The sequence below is a fragment of the Nicotiana tabacum genome, chromosome 3 (assembly GCF_000715075.1).
Source record: "Nicotiana tabacum cultivar K326 chromosome 3, ASM71507v2, whole genome shotgun sequence".
Taxonomy (NCBI): Eukaryota; Viridiplantae; Streptophyta; class Magnoliopsida; order Solanales; family Solanaceae; genus Nicotiana; species Nicotiana tabacum.
In genome coordinates, this window is record NC_134082.1 from 174853014 (window position 1) to 174879722 (window position 26709).

General features: G+C 33.6%; 1 protein-coding gene across 4 annotated transcripts; it reads left to right on the forward strand.

Moving 5' to 3' along the window:
• Positions 1–6488: 6488 nt before the first annotated feature.
• Positions 6489–21219, forward strand: LOC107812295 (protein SCAR3). 4 transcript variants are annotated; one of them, XM_016637351.2, is made up of 9 exons: positions 6489–6997; positions 9167–9330; positions 9597–9720; positions 9803–9935; positions 16612–16679; positions 16830–19860; positions 19997–20101; positions 20602–20709; positions 20910–21219. In XM_016637351.2, exons 1-9 carry the CDS (start codon positions 6843–6845, stop codon positions 20952–20954), a joined length of 3933 nt encoding a protein of 1310 aa, XP_016492837.1. In that variant the 5' UTR covers positions 6489–6842; the 3' UTR covers positions 20955–21219. The 4 variants fall into 4 exon arrangements, with proteins under 4 accessions (XP_016492837.1, XP_016492838.1, XP_016492840.1 ...); XM_016637352.2 differs by having other exon boundaries at positions 6495–6997; positions 20000–20101; XM_016637354.2 differs by having other exon boundaries at positions 6535–6997; positions 9586–9720.
• The last annotated feature ends 5490 nt before the right edge of the window (positions 21220–26709 follow it).

Below are 26709 nucleotides of genomic sequence, written 5' to 3' on the forward strand. Positions count from 1 at the left end.
CCAAAGAATCTCACGACAAGAATGCGAGTCAACAGTCCGACATGATCAACAGAAGTTAGTCACAATAAAGAAAAAAAAAAGAGAAAGGCAAGAAGTGAATCCAAATGCAGAAGTTGATGAGAGATATGAACTGCTTAAGACATGGTGGAAGTTACAAGCACTACATGCCCGGTCTTGATCCAAAAAGCTGTAGAAGAACGAGCTAGTACCTGCAACTAGCAAGCGTCAAGGTTCAAATCTAAGGTCTGCATGAAGAACCATTTAATACTCAAGATCAAGCTTCAGAAGACTTATAGATAGGAATCTTGTAACTCGTAGTTGACAGGCTTAGCTAGTCTTTTTCATGTTTTGATTTTTGATGTAATAACAGGACTGCAGACCGGAACCTCGGCGGAACGGCACCTTGACCGGCTCTCCACCTCGGCATACTTCATCATCTCGCTCACCTCTGAACTACACGTGGCCTGATTTTTTTATAGCCAAGGATATGTAGGTAGCTCAGATACCAGGGCTCGTTCACATTCCCATTTTCTCTTAGTTTTGGTCTCTTTAAATAAGGGTCGAGTCAAAATACCTGTCTAGTTGTTCTTTGTCCGAAAATGCTTCGCGTTTCCAGTCAAAGAGGGGCAGCTGTAGACATGTGATTTTTGACCCTCCCCAAGATTTTTCATATTTTAGCGCATAAATATTTAATTTAGGCATAATATAGATATTTTAAGTAATTTTGTCTCTTTTACTTTATTTTATTACAAGAAAACAAAAAATCACAAAAATAGGTTCATCAATGTTTTGTAGTCATTTTTAATCTTAAAAATCTTTAAAAAAAAATAATAATACAAAAATAGTATCGTATTTTTATTTTAATATTATATTTGAAAATACCAAAATTAGCTTTGTTTTAATGGTTAGTTTTATTTTAGAAATTATTTGAATAGTAGGATTAATTAATAAATGGGACCGTATTTTTAATTTCGTTCGCAGGGAAAGAATAAAGCTTGGGCTCTAGCAACCCATTTTTAGGCCTAATTTTGGACTTAGCCCATAATTCCTAAGCCCAAAATTCCTAGGCTCATACCCCTTAACCTAAAAACCCTACAACTATCTAGACCTAGACTCTACAATATAAGAAGGACCTAACGAAAATCTAAAAAAAGAACGCTGAAAACGGATTGGGAAAAGTTGCGCAACCTTTCACAAGAGCCCCACCCCCGTCATCGTCTTCTTCGAACCACCCCATACCCAAACGACCCCCTGAACGTCTTCTTCTTCATGAAGAACGAAGAAAGAAGATATCAGAACCGAACAGGGTGAGAAGTCAGTTGTTTCTCTTGGATTTTTGGACTGAACCTAGATACACAAACGACCCCTGATATCATCTCCTTCACCCTGCCAGCCACGCTGCCAGTCCGCCGAAAAACACAGTTCCCATCCATCGAGCAGCCAATCTTTTTCCTCAGCTGAACGACCAGACCCTCATGAGTTTCTTCTTCATGAAGATCTAACAAAAACTAGAGAACACAAAAAGAACCCTACGTGAGCTTGACCCATTTTTAACAGAGAAAGGACCTTTCAGCTTCTGTTTCTTCCCGTTAACAAAACTCGCCAAAAACCTTGAACACCAGCTGATGTTCTCTTCGTCTTCCTCCTCTACCAGCTCGCCTGGAAAAAAACGAGCTCCAGCCGAAAACCAGAACACACCATCAACAACCACCAACGAGTCCAGCCGTGAATCCCGTTCGTGAATCCCAGTTTACTGCCTTGCAAAAGTTTCTGAAGCCTCCCTTTCTTCTACTGGATAGCAGTTGCTTTGAGTTTGGATGTAGAGTTTTCTGACGCCGATTTGAGGTTCTAGTTCGTAGTTTTGGCATTTTAGTCCGCCGATCGTGGCTCTGTTTGGTTTGACGAGTGATATTGTAAATCTCCGGCTTTGTTTATCAACATAGAGCTATTTTGAATTCATTTCCAGATCCATCAAGGACAATGTATTCTTTCAAGTGCAAACGTTTTGCAGCTTCTAACACCTTGGAATGGGAAATAATTCGTTTTTTTATCTAAAAGAAATCTGAGTGTTTTTGAATCTATTAATTAGTTCATAAAGGGGTTTCATGGAATTGAAGAAATCAAGCAGGGTTTCGTGGGCTACTGGACCTAATCTTTGTCAGCGTAAACAATAATTAAAGTGTGGGTTTGAATCCGTGTTTGGTTGAGTTTCCGGTGTTAATTCAGATTCCGTCCGCGGTTCGGCACAATTTAAGTGTTAAACATTGAAACAACCGATTTTCCGGCTATATCGAGGTCCAATTCTTTCATTCTCTCTTTGTTTTATTCGAGCTTAATGTTAATTATTTGTTTGGTGATGCGATCCCGTTGTTTCTGTAATTGTTCTCCGTAGTTTTGAATTTGCTCGCTCGGTTATCTGCTCGTGTTTACTCGAATTGGTTATAGCTGAACATGATTTTGTCACAGTATAGAAATTGGATTGCTGAACTACGTCACATTAGATTAAATGGGCTCGGGTGTGCATTTCATGTGACCCTACCATAATTTTGAATAATAATAATGAAATAAACATGTTTAAAATCCGGGTGTGCATTTCATGTGACCCGATTCTAATTTCCAATAAGGTTAAGTAGAACGTGTCGTGAACCACGGGTGCATTTCATGTAGCGTGGCTTACAATGTGTTTTAAATAACCTTGAATTTTCTTGAAATATTAAAAGCGGTTTTAAAGTTAAAATTTGCACATAGGTTCATAATTGTTTAAAATCGGATAATTAAGCCGGATATAACAGTTGAGCGACCGTGCTAGAACCACGGAACCTGGGAATGCCTAACACCTTCTTCCGGGTTAACAGAATTCCTTACTCGGATTTCTGGTTCACGGACTGTTAAATAGAGTCAAGCTTTTCCTCGATTTGGGATTCAACCGCTGACTTGGGACACCATAAATCTCCCAAGTGGCGACTCTGAATCTTTTAACAATAAATCCCGTTTCGATTGTCCTTTAATTGAAAAAACTCCCTTACACCCTCATGGCGTGTAGGTAAAAAAGGAGGTGTGACATACACTATTATACAATTTTATACACATTTATACAAGCGTATGTAGACGAACTTCTTCCACGATTTTCAGTTGCAATTCTTGTTAGAAACCAATCCAAATCTCCATTAAATGACATCAAATTTTATATACAACATCCTTATACTATTTCTAACAAGTTTAAATAACACCCACTCCAAAATCCACACAAAATCAAATTCGGAATTTAAACCCACATATTTAAGCTTGTTAAAGATTTAATTTTCATCACCCAAATGGATTTGGTTTGTTGAACTAATATTTGAATCACAGTTACTGATTCAAAAATTAACTTAAAAGCTTGAGCAATCTTTTTTTAAAAATTAAATAGTAATTTCGAGAACCTATTGGAGTTGAATGTTGAGTATTAGCCTATTATTTTTAGGTTAGTTGGTTGTAAATTAAAATATGGTCTATAAAATTGAAAAGTAGGGAGCCCAGTTGTTCTTATGCGAAATTTTCCCTTTTATATTTGGTTCAATTTTTAATTCCCATGAATACCCCTATCTCTAAAAGTAAATTCACCGTCAAATTTCCTTTAAGGAAGTATATCACCATCTCCTTTCAAAATAAATTTTGGCAATTATCCTAATAAAGTGAAAACTTAATGGACAAAATTGTAGTTTGATACTTGTATAGGTCAAAATTTGATCAAGAAGACCTCGCCTGAGGTCATGCTTAAGAAGTAACATTGGCGAGCCGAGCAGCTAAGGTTGAGGTCGAACACTCAGATCGACCAAAACGGCTAGTTTAGCAATAAGATATTTTAAAGAAATATTCAGTGAAATATTCTCTGCACTTGTATTTTCAGTAGGTAAGGGATATGTCCCATATAAGTAGGAAGAGAGAGAGAGAGGGAAAGGGTATGTAATATTCTATACGATAAGCTCTCTCTAGAAAAGTTAACTCTCAAGTAACTACAAACATTATTTTTATACAAGATTCGATTTGTTATTTGTCTCAAGCTTTCTCACATCAGATTTGATAAAGTTTTCTATATTCCCACATTTGGTCACCTAACATCACTGTCGGAGGGAGAATCATCCACCTCACTGAATATTTGGGTGAATCATTCTCTTTATTTACACTTATTGCCATTTATCATATTTATTATTTGTCACTATCCCCTCATTCATTTATAACAATACTATTAAACACCCCTTGGTATTTAATAGCCTTAAATGCGATTTTTATATTATTGCTATCCATCAATCTTGGATCTAAGACTTATTATATATAACTAGAATTTACCCATTATCATTTTATTTAATTAGTTTAACAATAAGGCTTAACACTTTTTGGTCAAATAATACTTTCATGTACATACTTATGTTTTTGCAAACAAAAGATAGGCCTTTATATAGTTGACACTCTTTTTCATTTGAGCTAGGGGTGGGCATATATCGGGTAAAACCGATAATTTGAACCGTTAATTATTTATTGGGTTATCGGTATTGAGTTATTGGTTAACGGTTCGGTAACGGGTTAAATTTTTTTTATTGGGTTATCGATTCGGGCTCAGTTTGGCAATTCTGTTATTGGATAAAACCGATAACCTAATAAGGATTAACTAATTTACTAGTTTACCCTTAAGTATATATATACTAGGGTTTCATAATTCATAGTTCACTCTTTGATTCCCTATTCTTTCTCGGTTTCTCCGCCTCACGCCCTCACCAATCAGCCCGTCAAGACCCAGGCCGGCGTCAGTCGCATCACGCCCTCACCAGTCAGCCCGTCAAGATCCAAGCCGGCGTTAGTCGCATCACGCCCTCACCAGTCAGCCCGTCAAGACTCAGGCCGGCGCCAGTCATATTTCTCAGCTTCTTTCTTTCACTCTTCAGTCAGATTTTCACTTCATTTCTCATATCCATCAGATTCTTCAGTCGTATCTTCACTTCACTCTTCAGTCACATTTCTCAACCGCATTCTTCAACTTTATCTTGATTCTTCGGGTAAGGTTTTAGTTGCTTCATCTTTATCTTTTTCTTAGTTTGTTTGAAAGCATTCTGGCTCTGGATTTTTCTTAGTTTGTTTGAAAGCTAAAGTGAGATTTGTCGTGTGCTTTAATTGTTGAGTTGTTACAAAGTTATTTTGTGTCAGTTGTTATCAAATTTGAATTTCATAACTAATAAACTTGTATTTGTTATTCATTTAGATCCTTTGTATTTGCAGAAAGTTTTGAAGTGAAAATATGATTGATATTCTATTTTTCCGTCACTGACTGATATTGGAATTTTTGTTTATATTTTTGGGTTGAAGAATGAAAGATAGAAACTTTGGTTAGTGTTTATTTTATTGGATATTGTAGTAAATTTAAATTCTTGTGAAATAGAATAGTTCTGAAAAGAGTTTTAGCAAAACAGCTCTTAAAATCTTATAAACCTATTTTAGCAAAACAGTTTCATACCGAAACTGTTTTATACATAGAGAAACAATTTTATACATTGTGAAACTGTTTTAGTTGTTTATCTTATCAGGTAAATCGATAGCCGAACCGATAATGATCGATAACCGATAACCAATATCTTATCGGTTTGGTTATGGGGTTATGATATTTGTAAACCGATAACCGATAGGCAAAACCTATAATATTCATAAGCGAATCGAACCGACCGATGCCCACCCTTAATTTGAGCTTGTTAGATTTTAGAGTAATTTTTTTAAAGTGCTTTTGTTACTTTGACGTTGATACGTATATTATGAGACTAAACTATATTATAAATATGTGGTTGACACATTTTTCTCTGAACTTGTTAGAACTTATAGTAGATTTTTTAAAGGTGCATTTCGATATCAATAACTTTAAACTTCTAGTAACACTTTTAATAAGGTGAAAAATTGTAAAATAAATCCTTATAAAAAGACTTTTTAACCACCCACGAAAGAAAAGATGAGGGTAGCTCAAATTATGTTTGATGTATTCTCCCTGAATCCTAATTCTTGTAAATCTACAAATTGCACTTTTATTTCCCTTTTTCTTTCTAATGTAACCAATTTAAATTGCTCATTAATTATTTACTCGAACTTTTGTCACTACCCCTCCAACTTGTCAGATGGAACTCAAAACCACAAGGAGCAAGGTAAAAAGTAATATTGTTTATTTTAATTAATGTGAACTTGTTTGACTAGATATATGATTTAAAAGAAAATGGATTTTTTTTAAATTTATGGTCCTAAAAAAGGATTTAAAATATTTGTATGATTATAATTTTTTTTTATTAAAAATAGAATTAAAAGTTTAAACTTAATTATTTTTAAATTTAAAAATAAATCATTCTTTTCGAACAGATTAAAAAGAAAATAAGTTTACATAAACCGGAACGAAATTGAAATTGCAGGAGGGATAAAGGGCAAAACAGTCTTTTCGAAGTCCCGTAATGATACACCCACCAGGGGAAGCATGGCTTGCAGAGTTGGCAATGTCGTTTCTCTTTGGACGAATTCACCATTTTCACTCTCTCTTTCTCCGCTGAAAACTACAGACCTTCACACCCATCGCTTTCTCTCTCTACATATATCAAGTACAAACTCTCTCTCTCTCTCTATATAGATATAGATATATCACTATATCTATCTGAGCAGTAAGTAGTTAAGCTGCTCCACTCCTTCAACTACTCCTCTCTTACTTTCTCTCTCATCATTCCTTCATTTATTACTATATTTATTGTTTTACTTCTCTCTCACATTCAATTTCAGAGTACTTTTATTTTAGTGTGAGACAGAGTGGAGAGAGAAAGTAGAGAGAAGTGTGAAACGGAACGATGCCGTTGGTAAGAACTGCGGCGAGGAATGTGTACGGATTGGGAACACCGGAATTGTACCGGGACGCCGATAAAGAGGATCCCAAGGTCGTTCTTGACGGTTTTGCTGTCGCTGGACTCGTCGGGATCTTGCGTCAGCTCGGCGATCTCGCTGAGTACGTTTTATTTACTCTCCTTTTCTCATTTATGCCCTCTCCGAACTCTGAAGAACTATCATTTTTTTCTTATTGTTTAATTTTAGTGGAAGTTTCCGGAAAAAAGGTTTCAACTTTGGTTTTCTGTTGAGTTCTATTTTGTTATGCTGCGGTGACATTGAAGTAATTTCTGAGAAAAAATCGGACCTTTTTTTTAGTGAAACGGAAGTATTGCTGACTTTTCAAATTAGGTGTGCTGAAATTTGCTAAATCTCGTATTAGTTTTCCAGTTTAGCAGAGTTATATGACTTCATCTTTCTTTGTTTTTTTTTTCTCATAATCATTTTCTTAGCCTTATTGCATGCAAATTAGGTTGTCCCTCTGTCCACTGCTGATGACACAAGTATGTTAATTTGACTTGTAGATTTGTATAAGAAGTAGTGGAAGAAAATGCTAGTGTAATTTGAATTTTGAAACTATTGTGTTACACAAGTGATGTTAACCAATTTTGGATATTTCAAAATGGGAACAATGTCATTCAAATTAGGAGAAAAAAGATAGTATAAGTTAGAAAAAAATAGGTAACTTCGTGCTCTCTTTCAATATTTTGGTTACTTCAAATTTACCTGAGTCAAGTCAACTGATTTTTAGGGTAAAGGGAGAAAAGGATAAACTTTTCATTTGAAGATAGTAATTAAAGATTTACAAAGGAAAATTGTGGTCAAAGTTTACTTGTTTTGACTCTAGAGAGTTGTGAATAAAAACGTCTTGGACGAAAGGGACGTCTGTTACGTGCATGCACAAGAAGCTTAATCTATAGCCAATAATGCCGCAAGAGGAAAAAGTTGTATTTGGAATATGTAATGTCATTCTACTTACATTACCTTATCAAAAAAAGAAGTGTCACTCTACTTACACTTGCAACATCTATGATGGAGCATTTGATAAGCATGATAAGATACAGTTTACCTACTGATAGTCTTAACATGTGACAGCATTACAACTGTAGTCTTCACTTGAGTGATGGTTCTTCACACTTACATTCTGCTATCAACTGGACTAAGGCTTTCAGCAGCCATTTTGTATAATTACGGTGGAGTTTGTCGGAGAATACTGTAGCTACTAGCATTCAACATTAATGTATTGCCTTTTACGGGATATATCATCTTTAAACTTACTCCATTATTTATTGAAGAACCTTCTCTTTTTGTTTTGTTCTGGTAAGTGCTAGAAACAAGCTTTTCTTCAGCTAATTGGTAGACATGGCTGGTTTCAACATGGTGATGACCTTTATCAACCATTGTGCATTGCATAGGCTGGGGAATACCCTGTATGGCCAATAAAAACATAGCGGGAAGTCCTGAACCATGACAGCTCATACAGATTAACAGAGTAGTTATAATTTACCTAGGAAAAGGTAAACACTGGGCTGGTATTGCAAAAAAGTAGTTTAATGTGAGAACCCAAGGATGTGACTTAGTGGTCGATGAAGTTGGAATGAAGACCATGAGACTTGAGAGACCAAGGTTCGAATCCTAGCAGAGGCAAAACACCTAAGGTGATTTATTCCCATCGGCCTAAGCTTTGTTGGGTAAAGTTACCTGATACATGTAACGGTGGGAGGATGCAAGTACTTGGTGAAATAGTTGAGGTGTGCGCAAGCCGGTCCGGATACTACATTTATTCCATTTATTAAAATAAGGAAGAGGAGTTCAATGTGACGGTCTTACCTTCTTATCAGAGGTTAATGACTCATTGCCACTTGGAGGAAGAAGAATGGGTCCTGTGCTTAATTATGCATTTGAATTCTGTCCAGCAGAATTCCTATTGTTGCTTTGGGCTTTTTTCTGAGTCTTAGTTCTAGTACTATCTTTTTCTGCAAATAAGTTTAGCACTCTGAAATAGTCATCCTGTTACTGGAGTTTGAAGTGGACATTGATACGCAAGTTGCACTGGGTATTTCGAACAGCCAATAAGTCTCGAGAGCATCAACATTTCCCTATCCTTTAAGATCTACACAAGGTCCTTAAGAAGTTTGGCGGTACATTCTATTATATATAGCTCTATAGTATTCTTTGGTCTTCATTTGGTGGGATGAAATACCCAGTTTGATGTTCAATGAAGGATTGCAAATGTGAATTTTGAATGCTAAAGATATACTAGTAGTTAAGAGCAGTTTTGTACTTGTAGATTTGCGGCAGAAGTGTTTCATGGCTTACAAGAGCAAGTGATGGTTACATCCTCGAGAAGCAACAGGTTGGTTGCTCGTGTGCAAAAAATTGAAGCTGCACTTCCTCCACTCGAGAAATCAGTATTGGCACAACGGAATCATTTACACTTTGCTTATACAGCTGGTATGCCTTTTTGATCTCCATTACCAAATTCTTTAAACCAAGGGAAGGTGACAGTGAGAATGGGGGGTGGGGGGTAATTGGTTTAATTTCTCAAACTCAGATATGCCTGCCTATGATAGAAATGATGTTCCAAATAGTTCCACCAATAAAGTTTTACTTGTAGGAAATACTTCAACTTTGGTGTATTTGGAATGTCTGTTTCTGCTTCTTAAATGGCTTCTTTTTCCTGTTCTTCGAGTTTTTTTATGGAAGCAGTTGGTGTGCAGGATCAAATTGGCATGCCCGTATCCGTACTGAACAAAATCATTTTATATACAATGACTTGCCAAGATTTATCATGGATTCATATGAGGAATGTCGTGGGCCACCACGCTTGCATTTGCTTGACAAGTACGTGAACCCAAATTTATAGCTATATTTATATCTCCTGATTTCCCTGTTATACTCTTGAAACATTTACTTGTCTCTTCAGATTTGACCCTGGTGGACCTGGATCTTGCATGAAAAGGTATTCAGATCCAACCTTCTTTAAGAGAGCTTCAGTTGGGTCTGATGAAGAATATATTGAAAAAGTCCTAAAAGAAAAGAAGGGTCGAAAGATTAAGGTATGTCATGAATAATTCCGAAATTACCTGCCACAGCTTAACTTTGGGATTTGCTTGGTGTTTCTATGAGCAGTATCATCTCATATATTCACGGGATGTTACATAAAGGGATGCTAAGAAGTTGAAGAAATACATCTTAAATTGAAAAATATGTAAAGGCCTCTCCAATTCTCCCATTTATATAGGTAGAGCGAAAGTTTGCTTTATGGGATATGTTAGCACCATATAATTGCAGGGACAGAGCTGGAAATTTGACAGAGAGGGAGAAGATCTTCTTATGTCAAATATATAGATTTAGGAGCGTAAGTCTGTAGTTTTTTATATACATAGACAAGAGAAGTCTTAAAATAGATAAAAATTATTGAAAAAAGAAGGAAAGTGTAATATACTACACTTTGATTGAGAACTATTGCACAAATTCAGCAGATAAAAAGAAAACAACAGACTAAGATATTAATTAATATCTCAATGACACTCTCGTGTCAAAAGAAAAAAGAAAAAATGCATCCTGATTTTATTTTTTTAAAGGGAAATGTATCCCTCATGTTCAGAACACTACTTCTTATATTGCACCATGCTAGTTCATCTTAACTCAATAGGATACATATTTTTTAAGGAACTCTATAGGATGCATGCCTTCTAGACAAAAGAAAAGAAGCTCAACTTCAACAATTAAAATAAACATCATCACATGACAAATGAAAAGAGTTGAAAGCTTGGATCAATGTTTCTTTCTGTCTTCCAGTATGGGCACAATTTTGGTTGGCAAACTGGTGCCCAGTCTCTCTTGTACAAAATTAACTCAATGAAACTAAACATCAATCCCACATTACTGGAAACCATATCACTAATATATTTTATGTACAAATTTAATGAAACTATATAATTCAGGTTGTTATTCATATTAAATTCTTTTTTAGACATAGCATTGTCATTTAATCTATACTATATTAAAAGCACGAAGGCCCTTAGCGAAATGTTATTCGTCTTTTTTACCCTTTAAGAAAAGAGCTTGCATGGGATAATGTAGTAATTTGATTATATTTATAATATTTAAAAATAGTTATTTAATTAATTCCCTAACATTTAGGAGTTTGTATAATAAATTTTTTCCTTATTTGAACTGCATTAAAAATTCTGATATTTAGAACTTTAAAATTATTAATATTTTACCTTATATAAATTTTACACGTAAGTTATACATGAATAATAATAAATAAAATAAATAAAGGAGAGAATAAGAACATCTAAGAAAGAAGAAGTAAGTTTGGCTTTGGACAATAATGGAAGTGGTCGAATTCTTTTAAAACATTTATACGTTCTAATTTATATGAAATTGTTCTATATAAGAATATTTAAAAATATATACAAGATTACTCCACTAATAATAGTATCATGGGATAATATAGTAATTTGATTATATTTATAATATTTAAAAATAGTTATTTTCCCTAATATTTAGGAGTTTGTATAATAAATTTTTTCCTTATTTGAACTGCATTAAAAAATTCTGACATTTAGAACTTTAAAATCATTAATATTTTACCTTATATAAATTTTACACGTAAGTTATACATAAATAATAATAAATAAATAAATAAAGGAGAGAATAAGAACATCAAAGAAAGAGGAAGTAAGTTTGGCTTTGGACAATGGTGGAAGTGGTTGAATTCTTTTAAAACATTTATACGCTCTAATTTATATGAAATTATTCTATATAAGAATATTTAAAAATATATACAAGATTACTCCACTAATAATAGTATTCTATGTTATATTTTTAGTTTCCAAAGCTTCTAAATTAGCAATATTACAATTATTTGGAATATTGAGAAGAAACCAATAACAAACTCCAAAAATATCAATTATTCCAACAAGATAATTTATGAGGTCTTTTAAATTTTCTAGATAATATTAAACTTAGCTGAATATAAGTGAGTATCTTGACTATAATTAGGGCTTGTAAAAGCGCATTTTCACTGTAGATTTTATTATGGTATAAAGTGATTCTTATATTTTAGAGATTTACAAAGAATTTCATTTGCTTTTCTGGGAACATGTCGTGCATGGACAATTTTTCACCTAATCGATTTTTCACAATTTGAAAAAGAATTTTTATTGAATAAAAGTATAATTACAATTAAATATGTAAAATTTGATATGAGCTAGCTAATTAGTGTTAATAATCTCACTTGAATAATGATACTTCCAAACTGAATACACATTTCCCATTTAACTTCACTCATTCTTTGAAATATATTTTAAGTTGAATTATTCGACTGGCGATTGAGTATTTATGTGGAGCAGTTTCATTTTTTATTTAGTTAGTTATATACGACCAACATTCATTAATTTCAAGAACTTATTTTTTTTATTTTATAACTTAAAGATAAATTTTTAAATTTTTTATTGAGTTAGGTACACGCGCAAAGCACGTAAACTAAGACTAGTACTATATTAAAAGCACGAAGGCCCTTAGCGAAATGCTGTTCGCCTTTTTACCCTTTAAAAGTAGATTTCACATTGGTCAAATTTGTAATTTAATTATATTTCTAATATTTAGGACTTTGCTCAATTAATTATTTAAACGTTCCTTACTTGAACTATGTAAAAAGACCTAATATTTAGTATTTTAAATATAATATACTTGTCCTATAAGGCTATACTTACGACTAAAGTTTCACGGCATTCCAAGAGTTATCTTATATTTAGGGTTAAATTTTCATAGATTCGGCCACACCAATCTAAGATGGACAAGAACATGTTGGACCACTTTTTTCTTCTATAATGAAGGATCGCGTTTAGTTTGAACTGCCTTAACTATTGTTGGAATATCGGGTTTTCAACAGGTAATTTAACTTTTTTTATAGTATGAATGCTCTCTAAAAAATTACCCCAAGCATTTATTTCAATCAAGAACAAAATATGAGATCTATCATGCTTCTTGCTTTACTTGTGTTATTTATCTATCTTATTATAATGTATTGCATCTTTTAATAGTAGGCCTTTTCAACTGTTGCCACACGCAGAGAATATGATGTCTTTTTTGAGGTGATTTAATTTTTGTTATCGACGATTATATGCACTTTCTTTCAAAAACAATGTCACCAATCTCATTGGAGAACAAAATAAGCCTACATCTATAGTGTTATTATTGTTTTTTTTTTACAAAAATTGTAATCTATTCCGTTTTGTGTCTCACACCTTCATTTAACATATCTATTGGGAATAACCAAATAAATTGTACTCGATTCTTCTTCTTCATAAATTAAAATTCACTTTTTAAAAATTCACAAAAATTAGAATTAGTTGCCAAAAGATGTTTTCCCAAAAAAAAAATAGGAGAGCCGGAGAGAGTTTTAATATGAGGAAAAAACATAAGTAGGCCATATTTAAGAAAATATTTCAGTTACCTAGCAGTAGTAGGTATTCTACAAAAAAGGCACCTAAATAATTGTATTTTTAGCATGAAGCTATAAATATGGACCCAGAATCACGATTTAAAAAATCTAAAGCATTCAATTCCAAAAAAAAAAAAAGAAATCCAAAGCAGTTCCGATTCTTCTCCTTAACTTCCTAAATTAACGCTGAACAATAATTTGACTAATTTTATGTTATTTGATTTTTGATTCTTTCATGTTTGTATATTTAAATCTTAATGATATATAAAACGTATATTAATTGACATTGTAAATATTTTACAAATATATTAAATATATATAGTGTATATTTAGAGTATTTAAGTTTTATACAATAAAAATTCTACAAATATACTAGTATATGCATAGGTTTTTCCTTGAAGATTTTCATATTTATGGTATATTTCTAGTATAAAATATTTTATATCTTATACATACCATGAACATCCCACAAAAAAAAATCCATCTAATCACATTATTAATATACAAAATATAAGCAAAAAATGTATGCATGTTTAGTTGAAAATATATAAGGTATATTTGTCGTATATACATTATGAACAATTTAAATTTATTATATATATATATATATATATATATATATATATATATATATATATATATATATATATATTACTTGTATAAAAATAAGTAAAAATATTTAAATTTGTTTTTATATGCAAGAATGGAGATAGAAGGTAGCAACAATAAAGGAAGAGGGGGGAGTGCCGTTACAAAAGAGTGAAAAAAGGAAAGTTTTACTATAATGATGAGAGAGAAATGATATCAATATTATTAGAATAAAACTAACTCCTTAATCTAAGGGTCAGCTTATTTTTAAAATGTGCTAGAATTATAAAAGAAATTGCCATTTATGGAATAAATGAAGAATAATATTATTAATGAAAATAATATTAAATAAAGGATTAGGCATGTAAAAATTTCTTTTAATATTGAATTTGTGTTCAAGAGACGAAAAAACCAGGACAAAGTGGATTTCACCGCAAGCCGTACCTATTGTTCGAATATCAAGTTTACATTTAATATATATATATATATATATATATATATATATATATATATATATATATATATATATACACACACACACACACACATACGTACACATACACATACACATACACTATATTAAAAGCACGAAGACCCTTAGCAAAATGTCGTTTCTTTTTTACCCTTTAAAATTAAGTTCACACTGAACAAAATAGTCATTTTATTATTTTTTTAATATTTAAAAATAATCATTTAATTAATCTCCTACTATTTAGGAATAGTCATTTAATTAATTTCTTATTATATAGGAATAGTCAATTAAATATTCTCCTAATTTTTATAAACTAGAAAAGTTTTTCATTCAACTCCATTTATATTTAGGAGTACTAAATTTCTTCCTTTAGGTTTCGGAGGAGGCTTCATTAGTTAATAAAATTCTGTCTAAAAGTTTTATTTTTTTGAGTTCTCCTATTAGGTTTAGGAGGGGTTTTTCTTTAGTTAATAAAATTTTACCTAAAGGTTTCGGTATTTCTTTAGTTAATAAAGTTTTGACGTAGGAGAGTTGGAAAAGTTTTGTACTAGCTTTTTAGGACTACTTTTTAGAAACTATATTGGGTGAAAAATGAGCCTTTTGAACTAATTTATTGATTAGGAGTCTTTATTTTTTAACAATTTTTTAATCTATTTGAATTATATACAATTTTACCATATATATATATATATATATATTTATATATATGTATGTATATTTACCCGATATTTTTAAAAGTGTATTGTGTTAAGTAGTAAAAACCTAGATATTATACCCAACAAATTAAAATCCGTTCTAATTTAGTTTTTATGGATCCGCCTCTGACAATGTGCTTTGACAAGGTTCTTTTAATCCAAGTTTACTGACAATTCCAATAATAAGGCATCAAAGGACTATCGTAGGACAACATTTCTTTATTTAATGAGTTAGCTAAATAGGACGTGTCAATATATATAACTTTTAGGCACTTGCAGTTTTATCTTTAGTATTTCTTTTTAGTTTATAAAGAATATTTCATAATGTTAACGTTGTTTCTTAAAGTTTGTATGCAATGATACGGGATACACGCGCAACGCGCGTACCTTAAGACTAGTATACTAAAATGCATCTAATCTATAACTTACATCTGACAATCATTGAAACAAAAAAAGGGCAGTTCACTGCGCTAAGCTCCCACTATGCGCGGGGTCTGGGAACGGGACGGGATGGATCACATTAGGTCTACTGTACGCAACCTTACCTTTCATTTCTGCAAGAGGTTGTTTTAACGGCTTGAACTTGAGACCTCTTACCTCTTGGTCATATGGCGGAAAATTTTAGCTATGCGCCAAGGCTCCTCTTCAATTATTGGAACAAAGATACTCTTCTTTCATCTTGTCATCTTACCTTTCTGCGTTATTTGTTTAGCTTTTTGGTTTGTGAACGTACTTTGTGTGGACAGCTACATCTCATTAATTACTTACTATCCTCGGAAGGGAGGGAGGAAGGGATAAATAGAAACCAAACAGAGTTCCAAAACTAAATAATTGTACTATAAAGTTACAATACCATTTATCATAAAGCTCCATGCCAAATGTTAGGAATCCACTGCCACAATATATGAATGTACGGATGTCCTTTTTCCTTTATTTTTCTTGTTTTGAGATTGCTCATGGGGTAGTTTTAAAGCGATTTTGGCAGAAATTTTGGAGGGGGTAGCGGAGGGGAGAGCTGCCCTCGCTCTAACACCCACTTTTCCACCTGTGCATAACTGTGCTCGAAATTGATGGAATTTAACTTTCTATGGTGAACATCAAGGAGTTCCAAAAGGCATGTGTTAGTACTGTCTGTTATAATTCCACTTAATCTTAAAATTTTGCGATAGCCATACTCATTAACGAGGAACAGCAATGAAAGGCAATGTTATGTATGCAGATTGAGCAAAAAGGGTAAGGGATAGGCTCCTTAAGCATTGCGCCTTCCATTAGTAAAAATAGAAAAAGACCAGCTCATATTTGCACTGAGATTTTATTCTGTTCCCTTGTCTAGACAGTAGTCTTTTGTTTTACTAGTTGTTACTTTGGTCCTGAGCTTTGTTACTTCTAATTATTCAGTGGCGTCCTTCCAGCAAGTGTTCATGAATATTTAAACAAAAATCTGTGCTATAGCAAGCTTGTTAATTTCTGATGATACTTTTAATAAATTTCTGTCACAAATATGTGTCAACATTGAACAGAAGAAACGATCATGGCGGAGGAATGGAGAAGTCTCTCGTAGTGCATCTATGCCCAATTATGGTAGTAGGTATGCATTACTTGTCTTCTCTTATGGACCGGAAAGATGGAGAAAAAGTGGTGACCTCAGAGAATTGACGTATTATGGGGATTTTATATTCATAGCTTTTACAGATTGGAATTTGCTGAAATATAACTTTGTGATCTTTGCACATTGCAGAATGCCATTTTCTTCTAGAAATCTGGATAGGCGACCTTCCCTGGTTCATAGTTTCTGCACATATGACACCACCCTGAAATCTGACTTAGATTCGAGACATGGATCAGGGCAGCAGGAATTTGTTTCACAGCCAAGATACTCAATTCAACCTGAAGATGGCAAATCTGAGACCGTCTCATCTCCACTAAAAATGCAGCATAACCAATCTTTTGATTATTCTTTTCTTGAAGAAAAGAGTGATCATGCTTACAATGATAATGGAAAAGATTTGTCACAAGAGCTAACGGACCTTGTTTCAACATCCGTTGCGTGGAATTTGAAGATGCAACCTGACACACAAGAGCCTAAAGGATCCTTTGATTCGACGTCGCAGCTACATCTTAACAATATGTTTGATCACGCTTTTCCTGAGGAAAGAAGTGAAGTTGTTTGTGATGACATTGATAATAGTGTATCAGAAGAGCAAGCTGGCCACTGCACATCTTCTGTTACTTGGAATGATAAAACAGGACGTGAGAAACAAGAGTCTAGAGAATCCTTCTCTTCTCCATCCCAGATTCAGCATGATGCTTTGCTCGATTGTGCTTCCCCTGATCGGAAAGGTGATGATGAGTACAGTGATATGGGGAATAGCTTAACAGATGAACAAATTATTGCTTGCAGTGGTAAGATGAGAACTGCAGAAGTAGCGTCTAAGGAAGTCTTCTACTCTCCATTGCAGATGAATCCAAATGCTTCAGTAGAAGATGCTTCTCCTGATGAAAAGCTCTGGGTCATATCTGATGAAGAGAGTAACAATTTTCGACAAGAGCAAGTTGTTCCTAATTTACCTTTCTTAACTAGCAGTGTTAAGAATGAAGCGTTGGATCCTATAATCCTGAAGTATGATAATGATGAGAGTTTGGAAACAGGTCAAGAAAATCTACTCCTAGGTACTCAGGTATTGAATTTTGCTATATCTGAAAACATTGAACAACAAAGTTCTGAGCCTGAGGCTGCAATTATACCAAGGTCAACTTCTTATGAAAGCCAGTTTGATGACATTGAAAGTGAAACTGACAATTTTATGGATGCACTAAACACCATTGAGTCAGAGTCTGAAACTGATTTAGATTGTCAAAGAAAACGAGCAGTGGAGCTGGAATCTAGTCTGAAGACTGCATCACCCCTGAATGGAACCCTTGGAACTAGAGAAGAACTTTCTGATCGGAATTTGTCTACTAATACACCTGAAGTCGCAGCTAGAAATTCCCCTGAAAACAGTGGTTTTGGTGGTAATACCAACTTTGCATCTGCTGACTCTGACCCTGGAGCTTTCTCTTCCTCTGACAAAGTAAAATGTGAGGAAATTCCAGAGAATATCTCTTCAGAGTGTGGTGAGTTTTTATCGTCTCCTCAGATAGCTAGAACTGCTTTTAAACCAAACAGTTCTCTGGGTGTCCCTTCAATTGAAAGATCCAATATTCTGGAAGCAGCATCACAAGTAGAGCCACTTGTTAGTAATCATATCACCTCTAGCCCTAGGGGAACTGGTTCAGGATTGCCAATGGTCAACAAGATCCTGTGTGGTCCTTCTGACTCTGAAAAGCCCCCACCCCAGCTTCTGGGCACTCCTCCAGTCAAATTCTGGACAAATGGTGGCTTGCTCGGGCTTGAGCCCTCAAAGCCGCCAGATGGTGTAATAAATACTGTTGGTCAAGTTTATGAAGCTAATCAAAATGATATAGTCAGTACATCAAGACAAGAACCTGTTCCTGTCAATCAGAAACATGCAGGAAAACGAGATATTGTGCAGAATAAGTCAACAGATAAAGCTGATAGCCAAAATTCTGCTCAAGCAGTTGGCATTTCTATTAAGAACATATCTTCAAGATTTTCAGCCAAAGATTTAGATGTCAAGCTTGAGAAGTCAAGTAACTTATACCAGCAAAATTGCACTGATAAGCCCCTACAGAGTTGTTTAAGTGGATCTGGTCTAATGACATCTAGCACAGTGGGACCGGTGAGTCTGGAATCCCAAACTATTGGAGCTGGTCAAGAGAATGGAAAGAATTCATCACGTATTCTTGAACTAGGTAATCGACTGCTTACTAATGGATTTCACGGGAAACTCTCACTTGGTTGGAATGATAACACTGATTCAGTCAGTTCCTTGAACACTGGAATTAATGAGCCAATGAATGATTACCAACATTTTGTGGGTAGAACATTTTCCGGTAGAATTAAAGACTTCCCAGGAAGTGGATCCTCGTTTACATCACCTTCTTCGTCTCCCCCGCTTGGACTTATGAAGATCTCATTCCAGCCGATAGATGGCAATGAGGCTTCGAAACTGAAACTCAGATTTCCTGATAGGAATAACATCCATGAAAACAATGGAGATATCTTTCCTTCATTTCAGCTGGTACCGGAGCCTTCGATTCCTCTGCAAGAAGCTGGTTCAGACTCGGATGATGAGACATTTTCCAGATCATCTCCCGATCTGTCAGATGATTATCTTAGCCATCAGTCAGAGTCAAACTCTGAACAGTGGGAATCTGGTAACTCTCCTAGTTTAAAGGACCAAGAAGTATACGATGCTTTGCAAAGAATATCATCAACTGAATCAACATCAACATCTTTGGAGAATGGCCGAACATCTCAGCAGGAGCTGCGCCCCTGCAGTGGACTTCATATTCCTTTTGCAGAATACTTTCTGGAGGATTGTCAGTCTGATAATTTATTTGATCTTCCAGTTCTGGATACCCAGCATTCCTCATTCAAGCACGTAGTTGGTAATGCTCTGCCTGCAAGAGATCTAGAGCCATTGTCTGCTAAGGAGTCTACGTCGCCTCCTTCTCCTCTCCCTCCAATACAGTGGCAGAGTACACAATCACATTTAGATGACGAACAAGATTATCTACATAATTCCTCTGAAAACCATCATGTGTTTGATCACAAGGAGCTTGGATCTACCATTTCACATCAACCTAAGCCTCCTCCATTCAAGCAACACCAAGTTATTGAAGCTGCATTTTCATTGAAAAGCAAGGTATTCTTCTTGATCCCACTATGAAACTTCAAAAAGAAAAAAAAGGAATTGAAATTTTATCTAGAAGGTTCTCTTTTCCACTTTCATATCACACTGAATTAAGTAGGAGGTGACAATTATGCATTTACATATGCAGCAGCCAGATTCGATAGACACAACTGAGCGGAAACTCATTGATCATGCTAAAAATAACAGAGGAATCAATGAAAAGGAAGACTTCCTGCACCAGATTAGAGCAAAAGTGAGTGTTCATTATTGTCCCATTGGTAGTCAAATATGGGCACGAACTGGTTTTGATATTTGATTTAGTTTTTTGGATTGACTTGCCATTTTATCTTTTAATTTTCCTTCAGCCCGTGTAAATTACCTGAATACTTCAAGAATTTATCTCTGATTTTGAAAATCGGCAAAAAACTTTTTTCCACTTGGATATTGAATAGCTAAGCTAGTTGTAGCCTGCTCTTGACAGGTTTGCTAGCTTCTTTCCTTGAACTACTTTATTAGTTTGCTTTCTCAATTTGATTGTTACCAAACCGCTTTCTGTAGATAATTTCTCCAATGCTTTTGTTGTAATGTTTCACTCTTCTTTGAATCGTGAGTGGGGTTGAAGTCATTGTGAAATTATGATCTTAAAACTTGAGGACGAAGTGTCTACTATTTACCAAAATGAGCTATTTAGTCCAATTTCATGCCATTTGAGGAATTCACTTTACCTACTTTCTCTTTTATTGTATGATTCAGTCCTTCAATCTCAGACGAACTGCTCCAGCAAAACAAGCAGGAACTTCAGGGCCTCCAGCAAGCGTCAAGGTCACTGCAATTTTGGAGAAGGCCAATGCAATCCGTCAGGTATCAAAATCTTATCCTGCATCCTTCTCTCCCTTCTACCCCTCCAACCCAACCCAAAAAAAAAAAGTAAAAAAAAATGCCCACCCTCTTGGTCACTCAAAGAATGATGAACACAGAAATAGTCGATGGAGATGGTTCCTCTTTACCAATATATCTAGCTAAACTGTTGAATGACTTGTTCCTTTCTTCGACACATTCAGGCAGTTGGAAGTGATGATGGAGAAGATAACTGGAGTGACACTTGAATTCTTAGCCAAGCATGATGACATTAGTCTATCAAACCCAACCATGTATAATTTTGCTTCTGGACTTAGGTGAGAGGGTCTTATAAATATGTAAATAACTAGTTATTTTCTGTAATTATTCTTAGGTCCTGTTGTTGTATCTCAATTAGCTTTTTTCCTTAGGTAGCTTTCAACCTGTTTCTGTAAACATTGTGCTTTAGTATGACCCAGCAACATTTTCTTGATTACGGAGGCATCATTTATGCATAAGCCTTTTTCATATGAAGACACCTCTCATTGGTGCTTTCAACATTTTATCTAGTATTCTTTCACAGCTTCGACTGCACGTTTTGGAGTTTTAACAATTGCTAAATTTATATGTGCTATTTGACTCTCTAGCAAATCATAGAGATTCTCGTAATGCGATGAGACGATGACATCTGTGTGATGTCACATGATTTTCATCAACAGCTTTCATGAAGATGCTGGCGTGTTTATTTTACTGTTTAGTTCATTTTAATCCATTTGGTCTATTTTACATGATGACATTTGATTAATCACGATGTTCAAAAATGTTATTTTGTACTTGTATATTATTGGGGTATTATCATTTTTAGCCCACATCAGAAACTATTTACATTTGGTAGCCGAAAAAATGTATAAAATTTGTATAGTTTTTGTATATATATACATTAAACTAGTGAGTGAAAGGTTTACTTGATAAGAAACATAACTTCGAAATATAAGATTTTAGTACTTATATAATTTGAATTCTTGAAAGTTGTGAAATTATATAATACTATTAGTAGTATAACAAATATCTTGAAATTTCTCAAACTGAAGTAGTCATGGTAATAAATTCATCACTTCACTTCAGTATTATTATATCTTCTTTATCTGTAGCTTAACCTGTTGTCCACGACTCAAAAAGATTCTGACCATGTCGTTTGCTTCTATGCTGGAATCATGGGGAAAAGGCTTACTACTATTTGTTTATATAGCTTTAGTATTGTGTTTGACTGACTTCCGCTCTGCTGATCTACACTGAAAATTAGGGTCAAACACCGAGAGCCGTGGCAACTTGCACCAAAAATATAGCAAATCTGCAAGTTGCAACCCAACTTATGTTCTAGTTGCTCTACGAAAACAGGATAGCCACCCACCTATAGACAAGGCAAGTAGCTTGATGACCATTAAGGCGTGTGGTGGCATAGCTAGAGATTCTTTCATGAAGTACCGGGTCGGAGACGTTAACATGGACAACTTTTGCAATAAGAAACACTCCTAACCTGTAGTGCGATTCTAAATTAATTGGACAAGTAGGTTTTGAAACGCCAGATGCTTAAACAATTTTTTAAAAAAGTAGCGGGATGAGTTTTTGGACAAATACAACCTTAAAACTTTTGCTCGAGGGCTGCTCATATTCATTAATTGGATAGCTAATATTACTAGGTGGAAAACTTTTGCTTGAGAGCTTTGAAATTGACTTTTGGGCATGACTTACGCAGAATTGAACTGAGCTTGCGTAAGAACAACACCTTCGACTGGCTTTCTTGTTTCTTTTAGGATGTTCCTTGTTTTCTGCTACTTCGTTTTTCTTTGAATTTTTTACAACACAAACAAAATGCAATACCTTTTGCCTTGAAGGACAGGCAACTAAATTATATTGTAATGTGAAATTTGTCCCTCTTTTCAGCTGGTGTTTCTATGATGTGGTGTAACGTTCCTGGTCTTTGAATTTTGCAGTTAATATGGCAGAAAAAGCAAAGAACAAAAGTATTTTATGTTATCAAACTGTCACAATTATCATTTTCTTTGAAGGAGGAGACCAAGTTTGAATTTCCACTTAGCAAGTATAAGAGATCAGAAGATCGAAATATTGGATGATCAATCCCCTCCTCCCCCCCACAAAAAAAATAAAAAAAATAAAAAAATAGAACATTATCTGCGGATCACTTAAAATACCAAGAAAAAAAAGTTTCCCGAACAAGTACGAGACCAAGCAATAGGACGAGAAATTTTTGTGGCATAAAAGGACCCCATTAAACCTTATCTGTTTCTTTCCTAAAAAGGCATGTGTTTTAGCTAATATCGTGATAAATTCGCCAACAATAATTAAATAGGACCTAAAAACAAAGAAATATCTTCTGAATAAGATGCATGTATCAAGAACAGATTACTCTTATCTTCTACAATATCAACAGTTATATCGTTAACTATTTTTTAATCAGGATGATGCATTCCGAAGTCTCAACTTGGCCTTGATTGGAGGAAAATAGCATTAATTACAGAAGAAGATACGAATAAATAAACAAAAGAAAGAAAGGGAAAGTAAAGACTTCTTTCTTTCCTTTGATTAATTTAAGCAACTTGGTTATCAACAACATGCAATTTAGCCTTTCCAACACACCCCCTAATGTGCTTTTTATAAGTTTAGCTTCTTTTATTTTCTTTTACCTTTTTTGAAACTAGTATATGGTGTTAGATGGTGATATTTGGCACCCCAACCTTTGTTTGTGGTGATATTTGGGCATCCCAACTTTTGTTTGTGGTGATATTTGGGCACACCAAAAATATATAAGAAATGTCTTCTTAAAAGATGATATAGTTGTTATACAATCGGGTTGAAATCTATACACTTGATGATGAAATTAAATAAATGAAATCGTATCCTCTGATAAGCTTTTCTAGAATAGATTATATATACAGCTCAATAGGGATAAAATAATCTCTGGCAAATCATGCAACAAACAAATAGAAAATATCCTTTAAATAGCCTCCATGATATATAATACAAGGGCATATATATTGCTATTTATACTAGTTACTGTACTGCAGCTAAGTGGAAAATGTGAAGAAGTAATTACAACCATAAGATTGAATATTCTATCCAACGACCTTTTTAATTTTTTTTAATCAGACCCTAAAAGCAACCCATAAAGCAAAAGTGCATATATCTTTTCCATGTAAAGGACGAGAATGCTTGTTTATCTACATTTTAGTTTTGAATAAAAGAAAAGTTTTGTGTTGGAAATGAAGAAGCTCTTACTTTTGTAATAGTAATAAACAGTTTTGATCAAAGAAAAGGAAAAAGATAACTTTATTAAAGGTAACACCATATTCTTGAAAATTTAAAAAAAGTACTCTACTTTTTCATTTGATTAGTAATTTATGAACTGAAAGCTACCCAGACAACAACACATTGCAAAAATTCTGATTGATTTTGAAAAAGATGGCACAATTAAAAATGAAATAAAAATATTAGATGCTTGAAAAGCAAAGACTTTGATTAAAGTAAGCCAAATGGAATAGCATTTACCATAACAAGCATCCAGCTTTAAAGTATCAAATTCATCCCCTTTTATGTCACTCCAAAAATTTCTTATCTCTTTTTATGGTTTTCTTTGTTCCCCTTATTCAAGTCAAGTCAATAATTTTTCCGTTACTGTAGGGAGAAAAACCCTTTTATTTCCCTTTACCTTTTCTTCTTTTATTTTATTTTTAATAAATTTTGGTGGCTTGCTCTCGTATAAAAGGACAGTTAGTTTTTCCTATCTCTTTTGATCTGGTATTCAAGTTAATTGGGTATAAGACGTCTGATTATATATGGAAGTTCTTTTTTTCCTTAATGTGAGCATCATCATTGTTAAGAGATGCAATATGTGCCCTGCAATATGTGCAATCATTTCTATACCGTCTAATAATTTATTTACATGAGCTAAAGAAGAGAAAAATGTCATTTAACTAAGATTTAGAGTGTATTAATGATTAATTTTGGAGAAACAGCTGTTACTCGCATATGAATCCTATAGGAATTGACAAACAAGTCTTTATAATTATAACTAAACGTAGAATTGTCAATAAGGGGCGAAGCTATAGCCTATCAAGAGTAGTCAATTGACAACCCTTCGTAGAAAAACTGCATTGTGTATAAAAGTAAATATATAGTTTTAGAGGTATATAATATATATTGAACACCCTTTGTCGAAATTTTTTTTTTTTAAAAAAAAATTTGAACTCCCTTGGAGAAATTCTTGGCTCGCCACTATTATCAAAAGTCTATTAGTTTTAACCAGAATGATCAAGATAGGTAGGAAATAGAAGTAGACCATCTTACCATAATTGTATAGAATATACTAACTTCTAGTTTTAAATTTAGTCTGATATCTGTTATTTTAATTTTCTTATATGACATTAATCATTAATTATATTTTTAATTGATATTTATTGTTATTAATTTTAAATTATTTAATTTGATATAAATACCATATAAAAATGAATTTTTCGTCATGTTATTGCTATTTAATTAAAATAAGGAGAGAAGAAGAGGAACAAGAAGAAGGGAAAGAAAATGTTGGAGCTTCACCCTTAAGGATTAAAACCACAAGAACATGATGTGTCAGCACAATCTCAATCTTGATTAAAGAAAAGCCAAATACTTTAGGAAAAAGCTAATCCAGATTTGATATTAAACTAAACTTAGAAAAGACCTTCCTTTTTCCAGCTTTATCTCTTTTAATTCATCCCTTATCTTTACACTCCCACTTTGTTGAAAAATATAATCAACCTACCTGGCGCTGGGTCCCACTTCATGGAGAAACTTTCAACACAACACGATGACGTGGAGTAATGATGTGGACAAAAAGTTCAGCATCAACTTTTTCATACCACCTTCCTCACCCCAACAAAAAGAATCCAGCCCTCCCCCCCCCCCCCAAATACAAAGAATAAAGAATAAAAAGAAAAAAAGAACCTTTGTTTGTTGCTCATGGCGGCTCCCTTTTACCTTTTATTCTTTTACTGGAAAATTTACAACTTACTTTATTCCTTTTTCACTTTTTGCTCACCTAATTGTGTCTATCACACATATATGGTATCTAACATATTAATATACTTTAAAGCCAATGATTTTTACTTTCCTTTTTTTCTGAGTCTAAACGAAGATGTTTGTTATAAATACTAAGTATCAGTAGCAGCAATACAAACATTGATTTTTTTAGATAGAGAGCTTCATAAAGTCATTTTGCTAAAAATCACACACAAAGCTTGGGGAATCATAATAAATTGGCCTTCAAAAAATTCCAATTTTATTTCCATACTTTCCTTTTAATCAGTCTAATGATGACTTTGTTATTTGGATCTGGTAAAATAAAAATTTAACATTTATTTTGAAAGAAAGGGTATAATTTTGCATTTTGTTATTAGTTCATTCCAATTTGTTTGGTATAATTTTTCTATTAGTCCGTTTAAAAAAATATATTTTTATTTTTAAAAGTAATTAACTATAAACTTTTTAATTCACCTTTAATAATTTTTTTTTTATAATCACTCAAATATGATTGACATATTTAAGAAGAAAAGTTTTATAGTGACAAAAGTATTACTTACATATTTAAAACTACAAGTTTTCCATTTTAATCTTAAAGTTCACATGGAGTCAAACTATATGAACCATTGGAACGGATGAAAATTTTAACTGTATACCAAATTTTCGTTGTAAATGCTGCTAAGTCAGTAAATTTAGAAGAACCAGAGGAATAAAACTTGAGTAATATATAAATTAGAGCATCCAAAAGTTCTTAAAAAGAAGTTGTGCTCATCACCCATGAACTTTTTCTTTCTTGACTTACCCTTTTTCTCTCTCTCATGTCCTTTTTATTCTATACTTTTATACTCTTCAATTATATCTCTTTCTCCCCATCATATCTATGAACTTTTTTCCTCCCCTATCTAACTCATCATCCACCCCCAACCTCTTAACCTCACTCTGCACTTT

Bases quoted from the DNA above. Each gene is read 5' to 3' on its own strand.
- LOC107812295 (XM_016637351.2), top strand. From the start codon at position 6,843: ATGCCGTTGGTAAGAACTGCGGCGAGGAATGTGTACGGATTGGGAACA. The intron at 6,998-9,166 runs GTACGTTTTATT...TTGTACTTGTAG, and splicing joins CAGCTCGGCGATCTCGCTGA to ATTTGCGGCAGAAGTGTTTC. The intron at 20,102-20,601 runs GTGAGTGTTCAT...TGTATGATTCAG, and splicing joins TGCACCAGATTAGAGCAAAA to TCCTTCAATCTCAGACGAAC.